General features: G+C 35.8%; 1 protein-coding gene across 1 annotated transcript in view; it reads right to left on the bottom strand.

Moving 5' to 3' along the window:
* Positions 1–20,384, bottom strand: part of LOC121890086 — a 364,377-nt gene that overhangs the window by 51,774 nt on the left and 292,219 nt on the right. Inside the window, exons 35-36 of the mRNA XM_042402354.1 lie at positions 7,265–7,362; positions 6,653–6,703 (exon numbers count right to left, since the gene is read on the bottom strand). Of these exons, the coding sequence (XP_042258288.1) occupies positions 6,653–6,703; positions 7,265–7,362 (149 nt within the window). The remainder of the gene's footprint in view (positions 1–6,652; positions 6,704–7,264; positions 7,363–20,384) is intronic.

Below are 20,384 nucleotides of genomic sequence, written 5' to 3'. Positions count from 1 at the left end.
GTGTCTGCATTGTGATGAGGTAGGTGTTGCGTGTGTATATAAATAAACACGTATAATTCTACTGTGTATTCTTGGACACTACATCCTGTATATGTGTATGTGTGTGTTTAATAGTCTCCATAGTGAATTAGATATAAACTGTGGTCAAAACTTTTTATTTACTCTAATTTACTCTTTTTATTTGGTGGTAGATTTGTGTCTATCTGGTCGTTTTATGAAGAAGTCCTGAATTACAAATGTGTTGCCTTCTTATCACTCCAAAGAGCAACAGCAGTTGTGATGATATGATAGCTTAGAAAACAAGAAAGCAAATGAAAAAACTCATCTTAACCCATCAATGAGTAAAATGTTGAACATCCATTTTTCAATTACAGCAAATTCTGTATTCTATCAGCCTCATTATTCAGAAATAATTTCTATTATTTGACATTCACAGTATGAATAAACCAACTAAGTACAAAGTCAATCAACATTTGAACTCAACACATCCATCTATGGTCTGAATTTCTGCTTCTCCCCCCAAAATCTTGAGTTGTTGAAATAAACCTCCAACAGCAGACTGTTGTTGTCTACCTACTGACCTTTGTCATGGTTGGCTTGATCGTTATTATGGTGGTTAATCTGGGTCTACATCACATATTCAAACAGAATCCAAATGTCAAGACTCATTTCTAAAAACAGCCATGTTACAAACCTCTGGTATTAGGTTATAAAGGCTGCTTATGTTTCATTGTTGTTCTCATTTCTGTGTTTATGCATTTAGTTTGTTGTTTCTCAGAAATTAAATGCATAAAGGGGAAAACAAATCAAAAATAAAATAAAAATAAACTGTTGCACATTTTGCACCATTGTGTTACACAGTTTACTTAACAACTAGAGCTTGAGTAGAAAAAACAAGCCACTGCTTATCAGCATGACGAAAACAGACCAACTTAACAGTTCCTCTCTACACATAAATATTTGTTGCTGTAATAGCCACACATATTTGATGTGTGGTCGTCACATTCACACCAGAGCTAATGTGTTAATACACGGAAAAGAAGAGGTGTCTGATACTGTGCAGGATGTGCAATCATATTTTTAAATGGTAAAATACTTTGAGAGGTAGTGGAAATTGAGTCAAGTGCAATGCATATGAATATAATATAGTAATTATAGATTTTTTTAACTGACTGTCTTTGAATACAACTGTGACTGGTGGTGACATGAGGAAGTGGACAGTCAATATTTATTTCTCAATCTGAAACATCATACAACAGAAAGTCAGAGGGGTGAGCTTGTGAAAATCTGACATTAAAGTTCTCACTGTGTTTTGCATCTTGAACTCTCCCTATCACCTCAGTCTGCTATCTGCTGTCAACCAGGTGTGAAACATGTCATCTGGCTGACAGCATACATTTGGCTTTAACTAAAGACTTCATTTCCTCATTTTCATCGGTCGGTTGAGAGTCTCCCCTGCAGGACTCCTGCTCTGTAGGCATTGAGTGGAGCCTTTGATGGCAGGTTTGATCGACAGGCCGGGCACACAGCACACATCAAATAACAAATCATCACATTGAACAATGAATGTGGCAGCAATAAATAATGAAGGCACACATCAAATAATGAAATAGTGACATTTAGTGGTGAAAGCTACACATAGACCTTCAAATAAAGAGATAAAAATATTGACCATTCCACCTCTGTACTAATTATTTGATGGGTTACTGTTAATTGTTTGACCTTTCTATTCATAACAGTTGGCATTCATTGCAACATGCATTTGTTATTTGATGTTTAGCTTTTCATTATTAGATATGCATCAGTAGTGCACCACTCTCCTCTCTACTTCCTCAACTCTCTCTGGCGTCTGCTCTCTGATCAGCTCATATTAGGAAAGACATGTGGACTCACACCTTTGGTAGTGTGCAATTAGATGGCAACATTGGTTCACTCAGTTATACATAAAATATATATTACATAAGTGTAAAAAACAATTAAAAACACCACTGACTGTTTATTGCTGAAAAAAAGTTTATTGATGCCTAAAAACAAAGCACACACAGCAGCGGTAAATTCATTTGTAAATAGACAGGAAAACCTTCATGTATAATAATAGCAGAAGTGACATTTTCCTGTAGAGCCCCAGATTAAAAATACAGACCTGGAAATATGCTTGATGAGTCCCTTTAAAGCTAAAACCTGTAATGTTTTTAATGAATACACACAGTTGTTCACTACAAATTAAAATTAGCACGTATACTTGGAGAAGCTCTTATTACAAAATGTTGACTGTCATCAGTTCACATTTATCCTTTAAAAAATTCCAACTAAGAGATATTATATTTGCATTTCTGTGACCTGTTACTAGTCAATCAGACTTTACTGTGCTGAATATAGTTTAATATGATGAGGTTAGATATGACAATACAATACAGTAGATATTACTTAGCTATAGATTGAGGGAGACAACAGGTGAGGTTACTGAATTCAGCTTTCAGTCACTTATTGTAGTATTTTAAAGGGCCATTTTACTAATTTTCCTACAGTGTCCTACTCCCTCTCTCTGCTGTCTGATGTTCACCCCATAATGTAAAACAGGGATCTTTGATCAGCTTTGTTTACATTTGTTCACATTTTGAGATGTTTTTTTTTTTCAATCAAAGAAATATACCTGATGGTTCATCACCCAACAGAAACAAGGGGCATAAATCAATCTGCATAAGAACATAAGAATCTCCAAACTTCCCGGTTCAAAGTTTTTGTTCCTCTCTCAGCTATTGGATGACCAAATTAAGAAGGAAGATTATAAAACAGACATTAACATACATACACTTAAAAAAATATATTAAAAACAATACTGACAGCTTACTGTTCAATAAAAAGCTTTTAAAAATACAAAAAAACTAAATTCATCCAGTTAAAAATAAATGATCTATGAATCCATTCATTAAAGGACAGGAAAACTTGTACAACATGTTTAACAGGATGTTGTTTGATAGCAGATCATCACATATAATCATTAAAGCTGTTTCATCAAAAACTGAAGAAGAGGCTGACTGAGTAAAGCTACACTACTGTACTAACTGTACAAAATACTGAGCACATTTGATATTTAGATATCAGATGTACACAATTGCACACAAAACTGCAAATAAACTACACAATGATGTAGTTCTTCATGTTGTCATCCATTCCTTTGGTTTTGTTGATACAGATCTCTCTACAGACCTGGAAGAAAACCAAAAGAGAAGATTAGTCTGAAACATTTTCCAGTAATGTCATAATTTACAATTATAATGTAATGAAGGGTTGTCAGGGTTAATGTCTCCACTGATAATAAAAGAATAACAGTATTGTAATGCTCACAGTGCTCAAAGCAGTCACACAGCAGAGTATTATGGCTTTTACAGAATTTAGTAAACATACTGATACTGAATATACATACTGATGTATAAATACTGTTCTTCAGCACTGCAAACACACATAATGTAAAATAAACATACATTCCAACATAAAAAATTCAAAAAAATAATAATTATAAACACCTACAATTTTGCAAATACAGAACACATCACATACATTACACTGTGTCCAAGACCAACATGTTGGACAGTAACAGTTGCAGGTGAGTGTAGACCTTAATTAATTTGTCTTTCTTCTGTATTATTGTAGCAATAGTGTTTGCAAATGGGTGTGGAGAGTGTGTGCATAATTAGAATTGAAAACCTGTAAAAGAATCTCTAAATTCATACTGAAATGTGTGAATATGTACAGCAATCTGCAACTATATATTCAGATTTGTAAGTGTATCGACACTTGTGAATATGCAGACAAATCTGTATATGTGAATCTGTAAACATGTATTCAAAAAACTCAGAGTAAATGGCCTTTTATTAATGACTGAAAGTTTTGCTCCAAGAGCTGGAAACAGAAAGTCATCAGATACAACTCAGGTACCTCTTTAATTAGTTGTCTCTTTACATGTAACTTTTGCCTCATTCCTGACTAAAATTTGCAAATGTGAGGGTTTTCTTCATACTTGGCCGAGGCTCGCAGGCTCACACTGGGAGGAACCGAAAAAACAAGGCAGGATGCAATGGAGCCGTAAAAGTCACTGTACTGTTCCCAACTACCATAACAACAAGCAACTTTCCACAAATTTCCATCTAGTGAGTGACCAGTAGCTCTTTAGCATCGTTAATGGTGCAAACTGACAACCTGTAATGTTTTAGCCTCGCTAGAATCTGCTAGCACAATATTGTTGCAGTGTTTCCCCTGAGACAACTTCAACGGTAAATAAACTGCAATGTTATGTATAAAATATTCTGTTTGTGGGTAACATCATTGCAATGCATTTTATTCTGTATTTTATTGCTGGGGCTTTGCTAGAATCTACCCTGCTGCAGTGTTTCCCCTGAGACAACTTCAACGGTAAATAAACTGCAATGTTATGTATAAAATATTCTGTTTGTGGGTAACATCATTGCAATGCATTTTATTCTGTATTTTATTGCTGGGGCTTTGCTAGAATCTACCCTGCTGCTGTAAACAAATGTAGTTCATATGATGTAACATTAGAGTCTGCAGGAAACAAACATGTTATTTTCAACAAACTATACTTGTCTTGTTAGTGACAGCAGCCTTTAATGTTTAACTATATTTTCAGTGAGTAACCTGCACCAGACTAATCCTCACTGACTGCATGCTGTGACAGTCACAGTCAGCGAACACATGAGGTGATTGATATTAGGAAAAATGTTAATGCTAGTTAGAGGTTTTGCAGCAGTGATGACCATCAATCTGTTGACAAGAAACCTGCAGAATGTTTGTCTGCAAGTTAATATTGCAAATAATTCAATATTGGTTGGCACACTGTGTTACAGACAAAAATTGTGACACATTTGCAGATCTCAGGCATGACAGGAGTCTAGCAAAAGTCACATGTATAAAGAAAACCAATGGAGAGGTGTACCTGAGGTGTAACTTCCCAACTCTTGGAGCAAAATACTTAAAATACATTTTTCTCACAGATTTTACACATTCACAACTCTGTGTATGCTTGGGCTGGGAGATATGGACAAAAAAATCGTTATTTTTTTCAATCTTGGGGTCGTTTCATGATTTTACTTGATTTTTGTTTGCCTTCATAATGCAAACTTAAAACATGTATTTATTTAAGACAGTTGAGCAAGAACAATAAGAAACCTGCAACACCTGCAAGGCTGTTATAATCATTACACATAAAATACATGTGATCCCACACAGCTATTGACTGTGAGCACCAGATGCTTCAACTAAGTAGATCATAGGCATCTAGTTTAATAATCAGTTTGAGCACAGATAGAGCAGAAAAATCAGACCACTAGTTGCTGCTGTTTGTGTTTCTTTACAAGACATCAGCCTGATATTTGCAGACTGCTGCTAGCTAGCGTTAGCTACCTGGAGAGTAAACTGTACAGTGTAGAATCTGGATACTGTTCCCTTAACTTCAGGTGTTTCAACTCTCATAACCAGAGATGAGACCTCATCAACTAACACAAACCAAGAGCACAGATCAGTGTGCAGAGTCATTTTCAGTCTGTTCTTCTCGTAGATGTGACTGTTAAATTCACAGTGAGATAGCCAGAGACAGCTGTGGCAGGTGTGCATGTAGTGTAATTAAAAATGTCACAGTTTACAAGACTGTTGTGACTCAAAACAGTTAATGTAGCTGCCATCTACTTTTTGACTAAAAATAACCTTTTCGTGAATTTTGTAATAACTCAATTTTACGATTTAGACATTTTACACATTGACCAAAAACAAGAATTTAAATGAATAAAATCAAGCAAATCTGAATACACATTTTCAGTTTCCTGTACACATTCACAAATATCAGCAATTAGAAATTCTTTTACACACTCTGAGAGAAGAGAGTTTCCAACCTGATAAAGCCTGAATCTGTGAAAATGATGTTTGTTGTTACATGGTTTTGTTTTGTAAATTGTTTTCCCTTAAATTATGTAATATTGCATTTCAGACTGCTCCGTGTTAAGGTGTATACTGTACCATTTTCAGTGTCTTTAGAGCCTCTGATTGATTCATAGACAGAAGCATCACCTGTGAGCAAAAAGTGAAAATCAAGCTGAGATCAAGTGAACCATTTAAATTGCATGATACCAATCAAATATCACCTTTTTAACAAAAATCCTCAGGTTTTTTTAATTTATTTATTCGATTTTAAAATAGTGTGGATAAATGCAAATACAGGGAATCTTAAATGTTTTAGAGCCTTTACTGTCTTTATAGACTGTAATAGAAATGTTGAGGTTACAGTTAAGAAAAAATGACAAAATTAATCAGGATTAGTTTGAAGACTGACCATGGAGAAGAGAGGAGTATACGTTACGTTGAGTTTCATTCAGGTTGACCATGTGATTTGCAGCAGAGTCCTGATTGGTGCTGTCAGACTGGATCGGCCTAAAACATTTAGCAAATACAATGAATTTAATAAGACACATTGAAGGTACTGCTGTTATGTTCAAAATGAGAGAAGAGAGTTTTGTACCAACCTGATAAAACGTGAATCTGTGAAAAAGATATTTGATGTTACATTGTTTTGTAAATTGTTTTCCCTTAAATTATGTAATATTGCATTTCAGACTGCTCCATGTTAAGGTGTATACTGTACCATTTTCAGTGTCTTCAGAACCTCTGATTGATTCATAGACAGAAGCATCACCTGTGAGCAGAAAATGAAAATCAAGCCGAGATCAAATGAATCATTTTAATTGCATGATACCAATCAAATATCACCCTTTTAACAAAAATCCTCAGGTTTTTTAAAAAAAAAAATGTGATTTTAACTGTGTGGATAAATGCAACAACAAGAAACTGTAAAGGTTTTAGAAGCTGTCATTTCTACATAGACTGTAATATTTAATACGTTACAACCAAGACTATAAAGCCTTAAAGTCATAATGGCAATAATATTTCTGGACTCTGGACATAAGTCTTGTAGTTTTGGTTCAATCACAACAATATAAAACAATGTTCTAGTCTGATCTTTTGTGCATGTGGTAGAACAACAGGTTATGTGACAAATCTTTGAGACTGTTCTACAAACTGACCCACTGCTTTATTTACTGAGATCAACAACAACTTCCTGTCTGATGGATTGTGGCTTTTGGTTAATATTCATTAAAAATCAGATGGCTAGAATCTAGAAAAAGAGTAATAGAAATGTTATTGTTAGAGTTAACAAAAAATGACAAAATTAATCAGGATTAGTTTGAAGACTGACCATGGAGAAGAGAGGAGTATACGTTATGTTGAGTTTCATTCAGGTTGACCATGTGATTCACGGCGGGGTCCTGATTGGTGCTGTCAGACTGGATCGGCCTAAAACATTTAGCAAATACAATGAATTTAATAAGAAACATTAAAGGTACTGCTGTTATGTTCAAAATGAGAGAAGAGAGTTTTGTACCAACCTGATAAAGTGTGAATCTGTGAAAAAGATATTTATTGTTATGTGGTTTTATTTTATAAATATTTTTTCTGCTATTTCACATTATGACATCAGAATACATCTTTGTATTTGAATAATTAAAAACATAAAACATTTAACATCAGAGTGAAAAAGTCTCACCTTTGGATCGTCTGTAGCGATACAACAGGAGCAGGAGAATGATAAAAATAATTCCACAAACCAGCCCAACAATTAATGGTATAAGAGATGAAGAGCTGTCAGGCCTGGACACTGCTGTAATAGATAATAAGCAATATTCATCATTCATTTACATTTGTATTTTTATAGATTTCAGATTTTGTAATGTTATGTTTAATTATTGAATGGCCCTTATGTAAAGTAGAAAACATGTTAATTCAATATGTGAAATCAGCTGAAAATAAACCTGTAAATTTCTAATTCTGTAAAGTATTTGACCACATTTCTTTCTAAGACAGCAACACAGTTTACAAGAAAGAAAATGCATGAATTGTTTTAATCCTACTCACCCTTAACTGACATCCAACTCTGTACTGATTCGTTTCCTGAGTTTTTACACTTGTAGAAGCCTTCGTCTGACTTTGACACTGCAGAGATTTTCAGCTCCCCTCTGGTATCATTTTGGATAAGTTTGTCATTTTGATAGAAAAACACGTTGGAAAGTAATTCTCCTCTCTTCAGTTTGCAGCCAAGAGTAACAGAATCTCCCTCAGTCACAGGATGCACAGGGCTCACCAGGATAATATCTGCATCTGTAAAACAGTCAAAGAATATGAAGTTTCAGTCAGAGACCAGCTGCTGACCTTTAGAACAACGTGACATAAAACAATGAGAATAGATCACACATATGCCTTTATTTTTCTCCAACTAATTTATCTCACAGAATCAGTGTAGCTGAGCAAAGACCCAACATTTCAGCTTTATTACATACATGTCTTGTATCTGTAAATATACTAGCTATGGCTAGTTAGCTCTAGAGCTAACAGGTACAAATGAAAGAAACAGTGGATGGCTATTGACACAAAAACACCTCTGACTAAATCAGCATGTTAATTTAATCATCAAGAATAAAGAAAGGTCTTGCTGCACACCAAAAAAACTGTGGACCAAACATCTTGGATCTGTAAAATATTAATTTCCAGTTGTTAAAATAAATATGAAGAAGCTTTAATTTGGTCCACAGATGAGTTGTTGGTGTGAAGCAAGTTCTTTAATAATTTATTTATTCTTTTGTATTACCTGTGTTTGACAAGAACACGACTAAATTATAATGTTGTGCAGAGGACGTCTGATTTTCTGATTGATTGGATGATGTTTCTTTATGATAATATTAAGGAAATATAGTTTAATGAGCTCTTACTTTTGTTAAAGAAACAGTAATATAACATAATTTTTCTATCAAAAGGTTAGGCATATAACTTGTTCGTCTACACAGGAAGTGTAGTTAGTGACACCATGTTGAAAATAATTTAAATACAAGATGAAAATAAAATAAAATGTAATGTAAACATACTCTGTATAGTGATGTTGACTGCATTGCTGAACTCTCCTGATCCAGACTCACACCAGTACACTGCATCACTCTGCTGTGAACTCTTGATGTTGCATGTGGATCCAGTCATTGACCACCAGTTAGAACAGTATGACCGGTAGTGGTCCTCAGGAAACCTCCTCACTCTCCACTCAGTAAAGTTTCCTTCACAGCTCAGTGAGACAGATTCATAGGTGAAGTGCTGCACTCTGTCAGGACTCACTTTGGGAGTCACTTCTGAATGAACATCTGAAAAACAACATGTAATGAGGAGCAAACCAAGTACAGAGATATTAAAAAAAGATCACAATGCAAATAATCCTCTTTTTTGTACTTTTAATACTATTTATTGTTGAGAATTAAAACATCTGAATAACAAACTGCGCAAAAGGTTCAGTGTTTTGGTGAAACTGTGAGTGTTAAGAACATACAGAGCATATGGACTGACAGTGGAGATGTGAAGTGAGCTGCAGAGTGTTTTGAGCTGTTTTATGGATGTTTTGATTATTTTTTCTATCTTGAAAACTTGCTACCAAGATAACTACAGCAACTGTTCACTGTGAAGCTGTAAACAACCTACGTTTACCTGCCACCTTTCAAACATACAGAGGATGTGTTTTTCATACTAAATGATGTTTCATTGTCTCTATATAAAGTACTAGTCAAAAGTTTGGACACACCTTCCCTTGATTGAGAAAGTGTATCTAAACTTTTGACTGGTACTGTATAGTCAGTGTTTTTCTCTCATCTGTCTGAGTTTTCTCAGGTTTCCAGCTGTTTCTGTACTTAGTCCATTTACTTGCTTTGTTGCCTGCTGACTTTTCTGGTTTTTCATTACTAGATTTTGACTGTTTTGTATGTCTATATGTTGCCTGACCACTAGATAAAGTCTCATTTAAACACACCTGTCCGGCCTGCTGTGTAAATAAAAGTAATGAGTATTGGCTGTAAGATGAGCTCAGGTATCCAAAGTAAAAGTATTCATTGCAAAGAGGAGCAGAGTTTGGTTTCAATGACAAATAAAATCTTAACATCTCAGGTTTTTTGGTGCTGTAATGTTTTCAGATCAATTGAAGATGTAAAGAAGGAAATCCAGCCCAGTCCAGTATGTAGAATAATTCAATATCAACATTGTGTTTGGTGAGTGTGTTGAAAAAATGAAATCTTGACTTGATGGAGAAAGGTCATAGGTTGAACACAATCAATACCCAGATAATGACATCACAACTGCTTCTTGACAGAGGGAGACAAAAACAAACAAGTAAACTCACCTCCAGACCAAACAAACTCAGGTTTGCTGTAATCAGTGTAAAACACTGGGTCTCCTCTTCCAGCTCTACACATATATCTTGCTGTGTGTGTCGACCCATGAACGATGTAGGAATCCTGTTCAGTCCCATTGGTGCTACCAGGTAGCAGCTCATAGCTGTAGGAGTTGTCTGATAGTTTGGGAACAGTCTTATACCAGTAGAACCTCCATCCTGCAGATGGATGTTCAACCTTACAGCTCAGAGTTACTGAGTCTCCAGGACTCAGCCATGATGGAGACACAGTGAGGACAGACTCTGGTGCATCTGTTGGAAAGTGATTTTCTCAGAATGAAAAAAAATAATGATGCAGATACACATACAGTAAACTATCTCCAAATAAATGAAAAAAAGTGAAATAATATAAATAAATATAAATAAATATAAATAAATAAAACACAAAAAATGAGTAATTTACATTTTCAGTGTGAAAGAAATATGATCTGACTCACATAATACTGTCAGTTTGAAGGCATCACTCCACTCTGTTGAAGACTGTTGACTTTCCATTCTGCCCAAACACCTGTAGTCTCCACTGTCTGATGTCAAAGCAGAACTAATCCTGTATTCATTTTGTATTTGAGGTTTTATTGATCTGGGTGTTTTCCATTCATACTCCCACTTAGTGTCTCCTCCATCCTTGATGTCACATCTGAGAGTGATCGCCTCTCCTCTGTATATCTTTGGCCAGTTGGGTTGCAGAGTCACAACCGCTCTGTTTGAGACTGTTTGTGTTCAAGAATCAACAACAAGGATACAAAAATGACAAAAGGTTAAATCATCATCAAACAAAATGATTGTTATCCTTGATCTCAATAAGTATTCATAAACACACATTAGATGTTTCTACATTTTGTATTCCAACAAAACATTGTCAAACTCACCATATTTGTTGATAGTGATTGAATCACTGTCCTCTGTGTAGTAAACTGGGTCTCCTCTTCCTCCTCTGCACCTGTAGAGTCCTCCCTGTGAGACACTGATTTGTCCAGTTGATTGGAAAACAGCATCTTGTGTGTTCAGGGGTTCAGAGGTTTTCTCATCTTTATACCAGTAATATTTCCAACCAAATGATGATGGGTCCACAGAGCAGGTCAGGTTCACACTGCCCCCTACTGGAATGTCTCTGTTGTCAGCACCCAGTTTGGCCTTTGGTCTATTTGCTGTTCAGTTTAGAACAAAGACATTAAAATGTAATTATTGTCCCTTTATAGTCCACTTTCAAGGAAGATATATACAAAGATATTCATTTAATCACTGTGATCTTTAATCAGTTAATAAAATAAATCTTATCTAATCTTAATATATTTTATATCTAAATAGGTGATGTAATGTTAGATATATTATCTAAATATATGCTAACAAAAATTTATTTTATTAAAATGTTAAGTTTTCAGTTTAGAACAAAGACATAATGTAATTATTGTCCCTGTGATTTAGTCCAATTTAAATAACTTGGTTGAGAACATAATGAATTTCACGTAATCTTGATGGGAGTCCCAAGCACACAGAAAATATTGATTTAATCACTTTGATCTGCACCATGAGTCATTGTTTTATATTCTCTTTAATCTGTTAACAATGAATCAATTAAGTATATTTCAAATGCTACAAGACACTGAATGATGGCTTGTCTTCAAAAACAAACACAGTTATTTACTGATCAATCCTGAGAAGTTGACTAATTCTTGAGTAAAGAAATATTTTCTATTGAATTATTCAGACACAGATAGGTGGAAACTCAAAAACAGATGAAACACAGTCCAACTTACATGACACTATCAACCTGATGAGATCACTTCTTTCTGTTGAATACAAGTCTATCTTCTGTTTATCCTTACACCTGTAGTTTCCACACTGTAAAAAGTAGCTCTAAAACTCCAGTATTCACTGTTTTAGAGGTTTTTCTTTGGTTGTTTTCCATTCATACTCCCACTCAGTGTCTCCACTATCTTTGATCTCACATCTTAGAGTGATTGACTCACCACTGAATATCTGAGGCCAGTTGGTTTGCTGTGTTACAAGATTTCGTCCCTGCTCTTAATAACCCTGTCAAAATCCCCCAACCAATAAACCAGGTGTAGTGTTGATCAATGAAATGATCCCTGCCTTCTTGCGGGGATGTTCGCTTTACTTCTTAGAGTGTCCCGTACAGGCGGGTACTCCTTAACTGGGTTCATCCACTCCCGCCCTCCAGGGCTTTATTAAATATACTTCTCTTGCTTTCTTTACGACTTTTGGATTAATTTATACACCAGCACCCGTACGTTTTACTATAGTAGCTGCATACAGTATTATAGTAGCCGCATGGCACAGCGCCCACATGTTTAAAAAAAATGTCACCTTCATCATAACGTTGCTATGGTTAAACCTGTGTAAGAATGGCGAGATGGTCGCTTGAACTTCATTTTTTGTAAAATTGAAGTGATAAGCGTTACAAGGACCTACTGTTGTAGTTTTACTTCTTTTTGGAGCCCACAGTTGTAGTTTTCTCAGGCTGGTTAGCAGCTCCTCCATCCGGACCGCTGCTAGTGTAAAGCCACTGACACACTGTTAGCTTAGCCTGTTAGCACCTGCTGCCACCAATAGCCTATTCAGACCAAATCAGGCGGTGCTGCGTTCAGCCGCAGTGTCAAGCGGAGGTGTGTGGAGTTGTTGGCGTGTTTATTTGTGCTCAACAATGTCACTGCTGTGAAACAATCAGAAAGTAACTTTTTTTTGATCTGATTCACCAGCTTTCTCACAACCGGCGCTCCCTCTCTTCATTCACTCTCTTGCTCGCTCAACCACAGCCTCTCTCTCTCTCTCTCTCTCTCTCTCTCTCTCTCTCTCTCTCTCTCTCTCTCTCTCTCTCTCTCTCTCTCTCTCTCTCTCTCTCTTTATCCTGGTGCTTTCAGCTGCTCTCTCTCTTTTTCTCTCTTCTTTTTTCTAATGAGTCGGGAAGCCGACAGCAGAGTCAAATCAATAGTGGTCAGTGCTGTGGGTTTATTTGCTGAGAGTAAAAAACAAAACAACAACTAGACCAATTGGGATGGGATTTGCCCCAGAACTTTTTCACTCTATTGTTACACAACAGACTTGAAACATTTATATCATTTTCAGCAGCTCAGTTTCAGTAATTCTGTTCTCAAACTAAAAAGCAACCACTTGTTACTGAGCTGCTCATAGGAGGCTGCATCATTGTTGGAGGAAGAAAATATTTTCTGTTATCTTACTTAGATAGACTGAAATGAAAAACAAGCCATTTTGAATATGAATGATAGATGGTTTGACTTACATGATACTGTCAATGTGATGGCATCACTCCACTCTGTTGAGGAATACAAGTTCTTTCTACCCTTACAACTGTAGGCTCCACTGTTGGAAACAGAAGCACTGCTAATCTTGTATTCATGATCTTTCAGAGATGTGTCCATGTTGTTTTTTCTCCATTCATATTTCCATCGAGTGGCTCTACCTCCCTGCACCTCACATCTGACAGTGATTGTCTCACCACTGTATATCACAGGCCAGTTGGGTTGCAGAGTCACAACAGCCCACATATTAGAAACTGTTAAAACAGAAAAGTAAAGTAGTATGAAAAGACCTTTGCAATCACATGTTTGTCAGATAAACAGGTCTTACTGAGGACAACAGTCCTCCAGAACACCTGAACCTAAACTTTTACAGGATGCATTTATCTCACAGTGCAGAGAGACTTGACTGTTCAACATCAGTCATTTTGGGGAACAGTTTAATAATCCCATGTAGTTGCATCTTTGCTGTCTAGGTTACCAAGCAGGAAGATTACTGGACATTTTAAAAAAGTATGCATTAAATGCAATTTTTTATGAACAATAATGAGAAGCTTTTATTCAGCATTAAGTTTATATGATAAAAACAAATGTTGTTGAGATTTGGTGTGAATAGATTTTATTTGCATTCCAGGACAGTTTGTTCACAGCCATATTTCTTATAAACATTCACCTGAAGAAAAGATTTGTATCAGGGGGGAAAGTTGGTCAAGTAATAAACTGAGGATCACAGTACTGTCAGCTAATTTAATGATGTGTCTGTTCTCATGCTGAGAAAGGACTCACCACTCGGGGGAGCCACTGGAGTAAAGAATCTTACCTGCCATCACTGACTCTGATCATTTTAAAATATACTCAATAAAATAATCTAAAAGCCACCTCACCAATTTAAAATCTAGACTGAAACAAGCTAAAACCATTTCAGCTGAAACATTGAGTTAAATGATATTCAATGTCAAGGAAAAGTCCATAAATAATACTGCATTAAGCAGTCATGTGTTTTCAAAATATTTATAAGTAAAACTGAGCAGCATTAGTGAAGAACCCTCAACTCCTTTATTGTGTCTGTAAACAAACTGAAGTGTCAAACAAATGTTGTATTATTACCATGATAAAGGATTTCAGACATTTTCAAACTTCCTTCAGAGAGCTAAGAGGTACTGGACTAAATCATCCATTCATTATGGTTCTTGTTACCACATATGCTTCTCTTCCACACTTCAGACACTGTTTAAGAATTTAATTTAAAGAATATAAGTTGTTTTATTTCAGAACAAATGACTTAACTCACCTGTTTCCTCAATGGTGACTTCATCACTTTCAGGTGTGATGACATTTTGTTCCCTTTTCCATCCTCTGCAGGTGTAAATGCCTCCCTGTGAGATACTGATACTGTCTGATTCATCAGCTTCTGTTGTCTGAAGATGAGTTGCTTGAGAATTTTTAGAGGTACGTCTGAACCACTCATATTTCCAGCCAGTAGAGTCCTCCATATTGCAGGTCAGAGTCACACTTCCCTGTACTGGTATGTTGTTCCTGTCTGCTCTCAGTGTAATCTCGCGTCTACGTGCTGTTAAGTTTAGAAAAACAATAAAACAAAGAAATTACTGTAATGAACATGTCATCAAGAATGTATTTACATTTTTACAGAACACAAAGGAAACATCTGTCTCAAATTATGTATAACTCAATGTTCAAATGAATTTAGACTCTCTGTTTGTTCGTTTATGTTCATAATCAAACTCCAACTTGTCTTTCTAAATGCTGCATATGTGTTTTCTTCACATGCTTGTGTGTCTCAAGGGTCATCACAACATCTGGTCACTTTTGGGCACTAATCAAGTCATTACAGAATTTGTATTGATACATGGAGTAAAATGATAAATACATGGTAAAATATGAACACAAAAATGGGATGTGATTAAAGGCCCAAAAGCACTAAAAGCGATAATTGTATAACGTGACTGCAGTGAAATAATCAGAATAAAACGTTTTATTTCTCTCATTCGGAGGTTTTTCTCTCACTACCGCTCTCTCTCTCTCTGTCTCCTCCTCCTCTCTCTCTTCTCTCTCTCTCTCTCTCTCTCTCTCTCTCTCTCTCTCTCTCTCTCTCTTTCTCTCGTCGCTTGGTCGTCGTTTGACGCTCCAAAACCGAAACAGGTCTGAGTTGAGGCGTCAAGACAGTTTGACGCGCCTAATAACACTTTTGGTGCGTGTTTGGCCATTAAAAATAAATAAGTGTACTTCAAAACGCGTCAGACGCTTTCAGTGCGTTTGGGCCTTAAGAGTAATATAGTGGATAACAAATAAGTGATAAATATTTCAGTATAATATATAAATAAAAATAATTGGTCACCTTCAGAGTGTCCGTAGAAGAGTGTATTCAGCACTAAAATAAAGATTGAAACTTCATCAGACATAATCAAACTGACAGAAAGTCAAAATCACACACAAAAAACAAAAAAAACAAAAAACAAAAAACAAAAGCAAATAGAGTTTCAGCAGCGGTATTGTTTGATAAACTAAAACAGATAAGAGAAAATTTCTTTAAAATGAAACATGTAAAATAAAATAGGTAAATCATGAAATTCAAAACCCACATACATAACAATATCTTAAACAATTTATATTTACATTGTGCAAAAATAATCATCCAGCAGTAAATTGAACACAGTCCTTCAATCTAAACTGAGCCAAGTCACCAACCAACATCTGGCCTATAAAACAACCCTGTAGTTAAAAACCATAAGCGTGCTCTGTTCAAGCTCTCAGAGAAACTGGTTCAACCAGTGATACTCTGTAATTCTGACTATTCAGGAACATGTTCTTTAATCTGTGACATGCAAACAGAGAAAGTCAGTAATGTACTTACAGAATAATCCCAGCACACAGATCAAAGTGTACCTCATCCTCACATCCAGCACTGACACTCTGTCACTCAGCTGCTCTGAGTCTGACAAATGTTTCTACTTTGCTTTAATAATAATGCAACAGAAAGAGAAAGAGAGAAGTTACATTTCATATAAATGTGAGATATGAGTTTAGCCTGCCTGTGTTTCCTTCCCTTTTACACAAAGCTCAGACAACGTCAGTTAGTTTGACACATTTACACTTCCTGGCCACTGTTGCTGCCTGCACTACTTACCTTTATCGTGGTTGGCTTGACCGTTATTATGGTGGTTAATCTGAGTCTACATCACACATTCAAACAGAAGCCAAATGTCAGAACTCGTTTCTGAACAGCCATGTTACAAACCTCTGGTATTAGGTTATAAAGGCTGCTTTTCTGTTTACTGTCATTTATCTGTTCTCATTCCTGTGTTTATGCATTTAGTTTCCTGTGTTTTTCAGAAATTAAATGCATAAAGGGAGAACAAATGTAGCTCGGTTAAAAATATGCATGTATAAATAGTTGTTTGTGATAGAGAAATAGATCAATAGAATTTGTTAAAAGAGTATGGTTAAAATTCATATTTCTCATTGTGTTGAAAAAGGTCAAGTTCGTGAGTAAACATGTTAAGGATGTTAAAAATACATCTATGTCTTTTATTGTATTTCTTTTGATAAAAAGCTGCTTATTTAATAGAGTGGTATCTTTCTAGGGAGGTGAATATGGTCAAATAGGTTTGTGTGTGTTACTTGGCTGACGTGTGTGTGTACGCAGACACGGGGAGTGAGAGAGAAGGAGGAGAGAGACTGGAGGAGCGGAGAAGAAAGCAGTTTTTCTGATGGATATCCGAAGTTGTGCAGGAAAAAGTAAAGATGTACCTGAGTCTTAGATTGTCAGCTCGATAATCTGTAAGAGGACATGTTTTGGGAGTAACAGATAACTTCTACCCGAAGTCTGCTGCGCTGTAGCCAACTTGAAAGAGGCTGCTCGTTAATGAAGTGAGCGGTGAGATAGCACTGTGAACGGACTGTAGGCTGCTGCTAGCTAACCCAGCTCGACAAAGTAGCTTCGTCTGGATTTATTCCAATCTGGAAACGAGAGACAACAACCAGCATAGCATAGGTTAGCATAGGTAATAATTGGTGTGTGTGATCACTAAAATAATTCAGCGGAAAAGTAAAAGCAAATACTTTTAAGGTGAAAAGGTAAAAAGGGAAAATTTACTGTGTGACTTGTGAAACAAAAGCAGTGAACACTCCTGGTATTTAATTTAATATTATTTTCATTTAATTTTGCCTCAGAATTAAAGGAAGAAATTATTACTTTTAATTTTAAATGGTTTCTGAGTGTGTTTATTATTTCAGAGGTTAAAAGCTATATAGCCTTTATACTCTATACCAACTTATATTAGATTGTGGTATTTTATTGTGTTAAAGGGCTAGCATACTCAATTGTTTGTTACACTATGGTCTCAAAATAAGTTATATTCAAGAGGTAGGCTATAGGATTTTCAAAGTGACCCAAGCTAAAAACATTAAATTAATCAGAGATAATATAACAAAGGAAATTAGGATAAAGAACTCAGGGCTCCATCTACATAATATAGAGGGTAGACGGGCTACACAAATCAAAAATGAAATATATTAAAAATAAATTGTTGCACGTTTTGTACCATTGTGTTACACAGTTTACTTGACAACTAGAGCTTGAGTAGAAAAAACAAGTCACTGCTTATCAGCATGACGAAAACAAACCAACAGTTTCTCTCTACACATAAATATGTGTTGCATTGATAGCAACACATACTTGAGGTGTGGTTGTCACATTCACACCAGAGCTGATGTGTCAATACACGGAAAAGAAGAAGTGTCTGATACTGTGCAGGATGTGCAATCATATTTTTTAGACAGTAGAAACTAAAACAAGTGAAAATATTTTGGGAGGTAGTAGAAATTGAGTCAAGTGCAATGCATATGAATATAATATAGCAATTACAAAATGTTTTTTTAACTGACTGTATTTGAATACAACTATGACTGGTGGTGACATGAGGAAGTGGACAGTCAATATTTATTTCTCAATCTGAAACATCATACAACAGAAAGTCAGAGGTGTGAGCTTGTGAAAATCTGACATTAAAGTTCTCACTGTGTTTTACATCTTTAACTCTCCCTATCAGCTCAGTCTGCTATCTGCTGTCAACCAGGTGTAAAACATGTCATCTGGCTGACAGCGTAAATTTCAATCAAGAGAGACAAGTGAATGCAGCAAAAATAATTGTTTATTATACAGATGATATTGAAGATTAAGTGTTGACCAGAGTTTTTGGTGCTTAGACTCTACAGGGAGCAGCAGCAAGATAAATCCCTCCATGGAGTCCAGACACTGGTGATGGTGGCCGATGTCTTCTGCTGAGGCTGATAAGGCTGATGAGGTTGATGAGGAGATGCACTGATGAATCTGCGAAGACTTGGCGGTGATGGGGAGGTGGTGGGGCATGCAAAACGACAGCATAAAAGCATTAAGGTAGAGAAGGAGAAAACATATTTTAAAAGACAGCCGCATTATGATAGGCTGACAAATAAAGGTGTGTCACCATGCTATTGGTCAGATGTGATCAGCTGATGTGAACAGCTGATGTCTTAATTGACAGCTATGCCTTAGGGATGGGAATGACAGATGATTTGGGAGATAATACTAATGACCTGAGCATGCAAAAGATAGTCTTCCTGACTGAACTTTCACTAAGCTTCATTTGGCTTCAACTAAAGACTTTATTTCCTCATTTTCATCGGTCGGTCAAGAGTCTCCCCTGCAGGACTCCTGCTCTGTAGGCATTGAGTGGAGCCTTTGATGGCAGGTTTGATGACGGGTCGAGCACACAGCACACATCAAATAGCAAATCATCACATCGAACAATGAATGTGGCAGCAATAAATAATGAAGGCCCACATCAAATAATGAAATAGTGACATCTAGTGGTGAAAACTAGAAATAGACCTTCAAAAAAAAATGGAGTTGTATTATTATTATTGTATTCTCCCTCTGTATTCATTATTTAATGGGAGACTCTTCATTGTTTGACCTTTCTATTAATAACAGTTGACATTAATTTCAACTTGCATTTCTTGTTTGATGTTTAGTTTTTCATTATTAGATATGGATCAGTAGTGCACCACTCTCCTCTCTACTTCCTCAACTCTCTCTGGCGTCTGATCAGCTCATATTAAGAAACACATGTGGACTCACACCTTTGGTAGTGTGCAATTAGATGGCAACAATTCTTGAAATCAGGAGGCCCCAGTCAAAAGCTAAATGTTTTTCCAAAGTTTTTATACTTTTTTCCCCCCTGTATGTTCCTATAGCTTCAAAATCGTAACCTCTAGTTCACTCAATTACATAAATATATAAAGTATATATTATATAAATATAAAAAGCAATTAAAAACATCACTGACTGTTTACTTCTGAAAAAATGTTTATTGATGACTAAAAAAAATAAGCACATACATCACAGGAAAATTCATTTGTAAATAGACAGGAAAACTTTAATGTATAATAATAGCAAAAGTTACATATTCCTGTAGAGCCCCAGATTAAAAATACAGACCTGGAAATGTGCTTGATGAGTCCCTTTAAATCTAAAACCTGTAATGTTTTTAATGAATACACACAGTTGTTCACTACAAATTAAAATTAGCACGTATAGTTGGAGAAGCTCTTATTACAAAATCTTGACTGTCATCAGTTCACATTTATCCTTTAAAAAATTCCAACTAAGAGATATTATATTTGCATTTCTGTGACCTGTTACTAGTCAATCAGACTTTACTGTGCTGAACATAGTTTAATATGATGAGGTTAGATATAACAATACAATACAGTAGATATTA

Source organism: Thunnus maccoyii, chromosome 22 (assembly GCF_910596095.1).
Source record: "Thunnus maccoyii chromosome 22, fThuMac1.1, whole genome shotgun sequence".
Taxonomy (NCBI): Eukaryota; Metazoa; Chordata; class Actinopteri; order Scombriformes; family Scombridae; genus Thunnus; species Thunnus maccoyii.
This window is presented reverse-complemented; position numbering and strand designations above follow the sequence as displayed.